The 10,438-nt window shown below is 42.8% G+C and overlaps 1 protein-coding gene across 1 annotated transcript in view; it reads right to left on the bottom strand.

The window, feature by feature from the left end:
• LOC109952933 (hydrocephalus-inducing protein homolog) overlaps positions 1 to 10,438 on the bottom strand; it is a 48,717-nt gene that overhangs the window by 5,665 nt on the left and 32,614 nt on the right. Inside the window, exons 17-24 of the mRNA XM_020588261.1 lie at positions 9,287 to 9,451; positions 8,516 to 8,668; positions 5,231 to 5,469; positions 4,809 to 5,103; positions 4,539 to 4,676; positions 4,216 to 4,359; positions 1,145 to 1,237; positions 747 to 967 (exon numbers count right to left, since the gene is read on the bottom strand). Of these exons, the coding sequence (XP_020443917.1) occupies positions 747 to 967; positions 1,145 to 1,237; positions 4,216 to 4,359; positions 4,539 to 4,676; positions 4,809 to 5,103; positions 5,231 to 5,469; positions 8,516 to 8,668; positions 9,287 to 9,451 (1,448 nt within the window). The remainder of the gene's footprint in view (positions 1 to 746; positions 968 to 1,144; positions 1,238 to 4,215; positions 4,360 to 4,538; positions 4,677 to 4,808; positions 5,104 to 5,230; positions 5,470 to 8,515; positions 8,669 to 9,286; positions 9,452 to 10,438) is intronic.

Here is a 10,438-nt window from a genome sequence, read left to right as displayed (position 1 = left end):
ACACAGGCGGAAGAAACAAGAGAGTAGGAATGAAAAAAGATATGTCAAAGTAAAACTCTCAGATAAGGACAAGGAGAGGAACAAAATGAAAGACTACTACTGTAATAGATGCAAAGGGAGTTAAGTGAAAAAGACAGTAGAGGGTGATAAATCTTGCAAAGCTATAGCAGGCAGCTGGTCAAAGGCCATGGCCAGACAGACTACTTTAGCATTCTCAGTCCATTTCAAGGAAGAGGAGCCAATACAAAGGCTTGAGAAAGGCACTGTAACGTTTGAGAAGTACACAATCAGTACATTTGTCTTCTGCAGCAAATTTACAACAGATTTGGCTTCCAGTTCAGAGGGCTAAGCTTTTAAGATTGTTTTTTGTACTTTAAAAAGTGGGGGAGATCACAATATGCCAGCAGATCTTGCAAAGATTGCAAGTTAAAAAAAAGGACTTTATATGTGCCATAGATAAAAGTTTATGATTACACAGTCTCATCAAATATCAAATGTAATCATCATAAAGATAAAATATCTCAACACATGCTTGCAGAATGTTCTTAGCTGTGGCTTTTCAAGTGAAAATAAAGAGCAGGGTGCTACCCACAGCCCACTATGTTCCCCCATGGGGAGGATTTATATTGCATTTCTTCTGCTATACTACTGTATGTAATTATATATCCAGTGTGGAGTGTACTGTAAATATGAGTATAACTGGTAATTGATATGAAGGTGAGTGGACATTTTTAGTGTAAATATACCTGATGATCCAGTGTTTATTGTCCTCCAGGAAAGCCCAATGGTAGTTTACAGGCAGCAGGGAGCAGTTAGTGATTGTGATCACTCTCTGAGTTTCTGTGCAGTTGAGCACACAGCCAAAATCCACTGTAGTGGAGGAGAAATGGAGATTGGGGAAGTGGACCTCAGCGTGCAACTCTACCACATCTTGTTGTGGATGTCCCTGGTAGTGTATCACAAGGAACTGAAAAAGAAAGTCAATAAACTAAATCTATTTATCCAGAATGGTTGGTAGAACAGGTAAATATTGCAGCAGACTCCAGGATCCGCTGTCACATGCACTAAACTATGCTGTGCTCAGAAGGACACAATATGGCCCCTAATGAAATGCAAAGCAATGCAAAAAATGCGCCAGTGTTACCTCATCCATGATTCGTGATATCCGGTCCTGACAATAATCTGGATTAAAGCACACCCACACCTCAGCTTGTCTGCGATCACCTAAGAATATGGACTGGGAAAAGACATACAGCAGTAAGCTTCATTCAGAAACCTACCCTGGATTGATCAACTCACAGACTGGAAGTTAGAGCTATAATGAAATGAATAAATGGGCATTATAGGATTAAATGCCCTGAACATCTATCATGGAATCTCTAAGTCATCTTATAAATAGTAATGCTGTCCAGAGCATGTCATGAATACTGTTATGAATACTGCACTCTGCACTCCCCGGTCCTCCACTCATCTTCTGTCAGCTCCACGCTGCCTGCCTGTCCCGTCCAGAACCTGCTCTACCTCTGTCCCGTCTAGTACCTGCTCTGCCTCTGTCCCCCCTCTCCTCCAAGTAACCTGGCTTCCTTTGCATATTAAATAAACTCCTTTTGTGTTCCACTCCACCCGTTACCCGCCCTCCTGACAGAATGAACCAGCCAGACATGGATGCTGCGGACACAGCCAGCGAGCTATCAGCTCTGTGGCGGGAGATCACTGGCATTCAGCTCTGTGCCCACATGGAGGTCCTGATCCGGGGCCACCCCCATCTGGCACACCTCCTGAGAACATGTTACTCCAGGTGGAAGAGCTACAGGCTGAGGAGGACGTGTATTTAGACTCTTGCTGGCAGGATGGCTATTATTGGGACATCCTGCGGCAACATGACCGGTTGGATGGAGATGAGATGTTCCAGTACCACCCGGTCCCCAAGTCCTGAGCCCTGGGCGTTCTCTTCCTATCCTCTGGCCTGGAATCTGACGACCCCGAGCCCTTGCCTTTTGAGGGAACCTGGCTGGCCCTCTGTCCTGTGGGTCCAAGGAAAAAGACGGTGAAGAGAAAGGGATGCTCCAAACCAGAGCTGCAACCTCCGTCTCAGACTGTTCCCGAGCTGCAGCCCCTGTCTCAGCCTGCTCCACAGCTGCAGCCTCAGCCCCAGTCTGTCTCTGAACTGCAGCTTTCATCTCAGTCAGTCCTCGAGCTGCAGCCCAGTCCCCAGTCTACTTGACGACACCAGCCTCCGCAGCTGCAGCCTCCATCCCAGTCAGCTCCGTTACTGCAGCCTCCGTCCCAACCTGCTCTGTCGCTGCAGCCTCCATCTCCGTCTGTTCCCCAGCTGCAGCCTCCATCTCCACCAGTTCCCTAGCTGCAGGCTCTGTCCCAGTCTGTTTCCAGGCAGAAGCCCACTCCTCAGCCTGCCCTACAGCCCCAGTCTCCATCAGCCACACAGCTGCTGCTGCCTCTGCCAGTTCCTGAGCCTGTTCCCAAGTCTCAGCTGTCTCCGCTGGTGCCCGAGCTTGGGCTGCCCTTGTCTGTTCTGGAGCCACACCCCGTCTTCTGGGGTGGCGGTCATCAATGCAGAAGGCGACCAGCCCTGTCAGTTCCTTTTCATGCAGTGCCAGAGGATGATGTCAGGTACTGTAATGCAGCTCCACTCCGGTGCACCGACGAGATCGTCCCCGCTGGGAACTCAGCTCTCTGCCCATGTGCCGACGAAGAGGCTTGCACTGGGGTTCCCAAGTGGGTCGGCTTGCATGCCAACACCACCTCTGTTCCTGTCTCCATGTTGGTCCATGGTGTGCTGACGAGAGTGTCCCCGTTGAAGCTTTTTACCTTCAGTGCGCTGACAGAAGCATCCCTGCTGAGATCCCTACTTCTAAGTGCACCAAAAAAGACATTCCAGCAAGGACCTCAGGAACAGAGGAACGTCTTGCTGGCCGCTCCTGAGCGGCCTCTCTGTTCTAACTGCTTGGCTCCGAGGTCAGCCGCCTGAGTGACCTCTCATGTTCCCGGCCTGGTCTCTGGTCTGCTGGAGTGGTTGTGTCTGGCCGCTAGTGCCTGACCCTCCAGCCACCCCATCATGTTGGGTTCTCCTGGGTCGCCTCCTGGGTGTGGGCATCTTGTTTTTTTGTTTATGGGCACCCCGTTTACTTGGACTATTTCCCTTCTGTTTTGTGCACTTGTCCCCAGTCCCTCTCTTTTTGTTTTGGATACTTTGTGCCCTTGGACTTTGGGCTCGGTGGTCTTGTGTTTCTGTTTCTGCACTCTCCAGCACTCCGTTCTCCGGCTCTGCACTCTCCAGCTCTCCGTTCTCCGGCTCTGCACTCTTCAGCTCTCCGTTCCCCCGGCTCTGCACGTTCTGCACTCCCTTGTTCTCCACTCACCTTCTGTCAGCTCCACACTGCATACCTTGTCCCAAGCTACACGCTGCCTCCCTGTTCCATCCAGAACCTGCTCTACCTTTGTCCTGTCCAGTACCTGCTCTGCCTCTGTCCTCTCTCTCCTCCCAGTAACCTGCCTTCCTTTGCACATTAAATAAACTCCTTTTGTGTTCCACTCCCAGTGTGTCTGCATATTGGGTCTACCAGTTACCTGCCCGCCTGACAAAAAAGTTTAGTTCAACAACTGACTCAATAAATAAGTCAAATCAATGAACAAAGTGAGGTTGCTACTATATTTGCTACTAAAGTGTACATATACACAAAGCACGGAGAAAAAAAACAGCACTCAGTGTAACTCAAGTTACAGGTATACAATAAAAACATTCATAGTGTAATGCAAATGTGAATTTATTGTACTGATTAATACTTTAGCTCTAACAGCAAAAAATTTGAAATGTTTCTATGCTTAAATATGAAATATCAGTTTTGTCCAACCTTATATCCATTTCAGAGGGAAATATTTTTTACTCTACCTTTTTCTGACAGCTGGTTACTTAAGATAGGACAAGCTACAACAGTCAGTCTAGATAAAAACAGTATTAAATTGGAAGATGAGAAAATACGTAGTTCAGTTTTGATTAACTTTGCTAAGACTATAATTAAAGTGGGCCTGTGAACTTCTGCTATAAATTGCATGGGATTCCAGGGCAGTGATTCTTCAGATATGGGGCTCACAGATAAAAAATTTGGGGCTCCAAATAAAAAAAAAAAAAAACACAAACCAACCACCTCATTACAGTCACTGGTGACCACTTGGCAGAAATAACTCTACATGTACCTTAGTAGTAGCTGAGCTATGGTCTACTGGGCCTTCACACAGAGAGAATGGCTCTGCAAGAGAAAGCTCTATGGATAGAGACAGAGGTGACACATTCTCCAAAACCAGCTTCTCATACAGGGGCATCAGACTGTTTCCTGGGACCTGTAACACATATACAGTACAGTACATATAATGCTTCGGCAATTGATCCAACACAATAAAGACATGCCTGAGCTACAGGAATGTTACAGCACTATATACTGTACTCTGATATATACTAGGTGTACGGTAAATAAAAAATATCCTGGAGAGAGAGCACTGTTCATCTTGCTTTGACCAACCTTCTCTATGTAAAAGTTCAGGCGTTTGGAGGAAATGCTGAGCACTGGAGCTATAAAACGACAGGTGACATCTACAGACATGATGTGCTTGTGCTCATGACCCACAATGCCATGGCACACCAGACGCTCCTGTACAACCTGGCAGGAGAAGAAAATTGATTCTGTACATGTACTGCAACATGTATCGACTCTAATGGACATGCACTGGCTGTGTTTATGAAATGTGGAGCTTGAGTTAATTCACTTTAATTACTGCAAACCAACTGTCACCTCAGGGGAGTCTGAAGATGCCGTCAGCACCATGTCAGCAGAGCAGCCTGGGAAAAGCTCCACTCGAGAAGGGCTGAGGCTGAACACCGACTTCTCTCTGCTAGAGAGGAAAGCTTTACGGCCCAGAGACTCTTTCCTCCTGTGAGCGGAGATGGAAGGCAGGAAGTTTTGGCCAGGCAAGCTGTCCCCCTTGTGGGTTTTTGAGGAGGCCAGAAAGCCATCAATCCCCCAGTACATCCGGTGTATCCGTTGACCATAGTTGGTTAGCTTGAAGTGGTACTGGCATGACTCATGGCTTATAAGACATTCGGGCGGCACAGAGGTGAAGGCATACTGTCAGCACCACATTTTCAGTTCTCAATCACCATATCATTGATATTTAGTTAGACTTTAATTCATGAGTGGGACCTCTTTTACTGTACCTGAAGTATGTTCCTAAGTCAAGGCTGGGGGCAAAAGGCTTGTCACTGACAATTGTAGTGCCAGTGCCTGTAGCGGACAGAGGAACAGTGTGTGATAGACTGTCCTGGATAGACACTTCTAGCCTGTCCTGGAAGTGGAGAGAGTCCTTCAGGTGTGCCACAACCCTAAGCTCGAACTGGCTCTTTGGTGGCACTTTCCCTTCACTGGGTTCAACATGCCAAAATGACTTTCCATGGCTCTGAGGAAACAGAAACACAAACCTTTTGTTACTATGGGACATGTCTGATGTCTTTGGATGCGTAGAGATGAAACATGGGCACAGTAATACTTACAGCAGCTACTTTCATGACTGAAATGTGGTGCATGAAAATATATGGGGGCATTTTCCTGTAACTGTTCCACAAGCCATTTAAACCTATATCATAGATGGTGCTTGAAAGATAGATGTCTATATCATATAGCTGGATAATTAAATCAGTGTTTCAGTGCAGCATGAGAACTTAGAGGCAAAAGTAGAGCAGTGGCTCCATGCCTGATATAAGTAAGTAAGATGAAACATCCTCTTACTAGGATCAAGATAATGGGTAAAGTATGATATGCAATGAAACAATGGTATAGAAGGATGCTAAAGTATTCTTAAAAATGCAACAAGCTGTAACACATTAAAAAAATTAATTTTTCTTACATTGTCTTTGATGTAAGCAATAAAAAGGACTGAGGCAAGACAAACTCAGTATTTATCCTGTTTCTCAGATTTGTGGATCTTTATACTGGATTTATGAGATTTGGATTTATGATTTGCGAGTGACTTTGGAAGTCATAGATCATGTTTCAGCATTTGTATGATCAGGGGAAAGAGCCATCAAAAGCGAACTTGGGTGGATCGATACTTGGGTGACAGCTGTGGCTCAGGAGATAGAGCAGGGCGAAAAGTCAGTGGTTCGATACCCACACTCTTCAGTCCATGTGTTGAAGTGTCCTTGAACAGGACACCGTGCTCCCGGTGATATCACTGGTGTGTGAATGTGTCAATGTTTGGGAATGTTAATGGGCAAAATAGTGTGAACGCACTTCAAGTGTGCTGCAATGTATAGAAAAGTGCTATATAAATATAAGACAATTTACTTATATAAAATCCAATGTAAAGAAAAGAACTGATGTAAATCTAACATTCATCTTCAGTCTTTCAGCAAAGCAGATAAATGTGCTCACTGTACTGTATATATATCTAACAAAGCAGTGATCAGGACTGCAGCAATGTTCTATACAGCATCTCTGCTGATGGATGGCTGGAACATAAACTTTTAATTTTAATTGGGATTTTGAGAAAGAGTTTCCAAGAGATGCAGTGAAACCTGGGCACATTCACTGCCTATAGGACAACAGACTGTTGATCAATGGGGAAATCATGGAAATATGGCAATTGAACTGAAATGCAGTTTTTGTTTGATGTCTCTATTCAAAGCCAGTTCTTTACAAAAAAAGCCCGTAGTGAAGGAGTACCTGATAAAAACAAATGTTTCACACACACAAGTAACATTTGACCAGCAAATGACTTTGGGAGTCATAGATCACTTTTCAACATTATGATCAGGGGAAAGAGCCAGTGAAAGTGAACTTGGGCGGGTCGATATTTTGGTGATTGTGATAAAGGGGTGTGTAGAGTCAGAAGAGGAGAAGGAGCAGGGGGTTGAGTCCTTGGAGAGAGGACAAAGATGACTGGAATTTCAAAAATTACATCAAACCTACTGCATCCCACAGCTTGATTAGCATTGATTGCTCTTGAATGCAGCACAAATCAGAAAGGGTTAGAATCCAAATCTGAGCTGCATGCTGTTACAGATATTAACAGGACATCAAACTGTATAAATCCTGCATTGGTGCTGCAGTGACTACTACAGCCAGATAGTTCCCTCGTCAAATATTCTACAGTGGCATTTTTAGCTTTGTATCTCTATTTGTATTTTGACGGCTGAAATTAAAAACATGCTAAAAAATGTATTAGTAAAGGGTTCACTATGCAAACATAAAGATGTTCATGTCCAGACTGCAGTGCTTGGACACTGTTCACATTATACACTCTGATAATGTATGAAATAACTTATAAAAACTTAGGTTGGCTTAGGGATGAAGTCATAGTCAATTTTTTCACTCAAATGACAAGTAAGTGTGGATGCCTTTCACAATATCCATGCAATTTTCTGTCATTATGCCTATTTTCAGTACGTTGCTCTCTGCCAGCCTATTGATCGCGATATAATGTAATTCTAGGAGAATCTGCATCGACTGACTCTTGAGAACACAGAGAAGAAACTCCTTCCCTCAACACTGCAATATGGGTGAGCTGCAGTGTAACTGCAGCTGACCCTGTGTGTGTGTGTGTTTAAAATTGTGTGAGCACACAGTCAGATCCATGTCAGCTTAGGAAGTATTGAGGTATAGACCCAGTTACAAGTTTGTTCCCCGTGGATATCAGGCAGTGCTGTTAAGGCAATGCACAGTGAAAGAGAAGCCTCCAGGAGGTGAGTGAAAGAGTGAATATAATGACTTTTAGATCTCAGGTTGCTGGACAGTTTCAAGTTTCCTTTAGCAAGCATGATAAATAAAAGCAGGTACAACTATTCACTCCTGCACAACACAGCTATTCAATCTTGCAAGTCTCTTATGAAGACTTGCAAGAATCACATTCTCTTAATTTCAAAACTGAGAGTGTAAACACTGAAAGCAAGTCAGTTTCTTAAACAAATGTCAGATTAAATGTAAGAGAAGTTGTCACTGAACTGTCACTTGAACTGTGGGCATTGTATTGTAGACATTAACTGACATTTTGCACATAAAATTTTCAAGTTTCCCATTCTGAAATGACAAAATGACAGCATCTGATCAGTTTATAATAGAAGCATAAAGGAGTTTACTCTGAGGAAAATCACTTATTCTTCAGTGGTAATAGCGAAACTGAACAGGCAACTAAAAATTTCAAGTGCTATCAAAGCATTGAACATATTAACTCATGCATTACATGTCCAATTAGATGTACAATTAGTTAAAGACAGAAGGTTTGTAAACTAGCTAATGACGAAGTAGCCGGCTGGATATAAAGCTACTATATACAGAATGAAAACTAGATAATGATGCTTTCAGTTCATTACCTTATAGTCCCAGACATTGTAACATCCTGCTAGTAGATCTGAGGACCTGTAAAGTTTCTTTTTTCATCTTAATTATAACTGAGGTCATACAGTATGTGCGTTGATAGTTAAGTCTGTGTTGACATGTTTTTGTACCATGCGAGCAGTAAAGTGGGCTGGAATTGGTGACTGGTTTGACAGCTGCAGGGTTCTAGTGATGTCAGTCAGAACCGGGATTCTGCCAAAGTCCATCTTTGAGCTCTGAACATGAACCACTGGACCCTGCCCAATACATGATAAGAGCACCTCCTGGAGCAGAGTAAATAAGAAAAGAGGAGGATTAGAGAACAAAATATGGTAACCAACTTAGAGAAGAACACTGTGCCTGTATTCAGACATGGACACAGGTGACCTGAAATAGCATAGACCAAACCCGTTTGGGCTTGGTTTTAAAATGCATCAGATCACAAGTGGGCAGCACTAAATACAAGTGTAAACAGCATTTGACCACATATCTTTTATAGTGAAAACGCTAGTGTGCCCTGATGCATCTCTGACAAGGACATTAGATGAAAATACATGATCAATGTAAGACATTGTAGTTGCTTGGGTGAGAGTGTGCCAACATTCAAAAGAAGAAACGTGCAATATAAATCCATCGATATATTATGAAAGATTTTATAATACATCCATGTACAGATGTGACACGTGTCTACTTCTTCATCTTTGCTTAGGGAGACTACAACTGACAACACAAGTGGTCAGCTAGACACCTTGGAGGCGCATGTACATTGACAGGTGTGTACGGTGATGTTTCCCGGCTGCCCACTTGTATTCAGATCACTGAGACGCATTTTAATAGCAAGTGCAAATGGGACCATACACACTTAGAAGCGCACACTCATAAACAAACACACTTCCACTGACCAGGGGTGGCTGAACGCTACCAAACACAGCAATGCGTAGAATGTGATGCAGCCTTCCAACGACTTTAGCCAACAGGTACACAGGTAGCTCCTCTGAACTGTGAGGAAGAATCACTCCTCTGGGTACGGAACTACCATAAAGCAGAGATGGGCTCTCCTCGTATTCCTGAAAAGTATGAAAAGGGTAAAAATTGTGCTTTTAGTGCAGACATACAGATTCAGCATGTACTGTATGGTAAATATAAAATCACCATAACTGTTCAATGGTGACATAAATCACAACATTAGGCAGAGAGACCTAAAACATCCCCAAGATATAAGCTGTACTCCATTCATTAATTACTGCGATTGGTCATTTGTAATTGTACTTTGCAATGTGTTGAAGTCTTTTTTAGCTACCCTGTTTAGATTGGATTTTTTTTTAATTCTAAGTACTCTATTCTGTTTTGTCTAAAACAAGATTAGAAAGTCTTAGCCAGGTTAGCTGTTTCCCCATCTTTACAGTGTTTATGCTAAGCTAACCACTTGATTGATTGATGGATTTTATTCTTTCAAACATGTAAAGATAGTCGATATGTCAACACACATAATTTCACACATATCCACAAATGCTAATCCAATATCAATTTGCTTATACCTAGTACATGCTTGAACAGAGTAGGAAGAAGTCAGACTTATCCAGTCCTACCCCATGACATCATCTTACCATCATTGGTTTGCAAGCAGTATCTCTACATAAATAATTCTCTTCTACACCACACAAGTAATATACTAAAAAAATTATAACAGAATGTTAACATTCTTACATAATTACATTCTTAAATAATTATCTTCTACACCACACAAGTAACATACTAAAGAATTAATACAAGGTGTTAACATTCATACACCACACCCACAATGTTCCATCTAATCAATCATTAAGCCTGTTCTTGAATATATCTTGATTGACACATACCTTTATATTTATGTTTAAACTCATCAATTCTATTACTATTTTTATGTCCACACTTAAATTGTTCCATAGTTTTACCCCACTTATGGAAATACAAAATCTTTTTTTGGTTGTACATATAGCATGAATTTTATAATTTAACTGACCCCTTAAATTGTATCCCCCTTCCCTTTCATTAAATAGTTTTTGAATTCCACC

The sequence above is a fragment of the Monopterus albus genome, unplaced genomic scaffold (genome assembly GCF_001952655.1).
Source record: "Monopterus albus unplaced genomic scaffold, M_albus_1.0 scaffold518.1, whole genome shotgun sequence".
Taxonomy (NCBI): Eukaryota; Metazoa; Chordata; class Actinopteri; order Synbranchiformes; family Synbranchidae; genus Monopterus; species Monopterus albus.
This window is presented reverse-complemented; position numbering and strand designations above follow the sequence as displayed.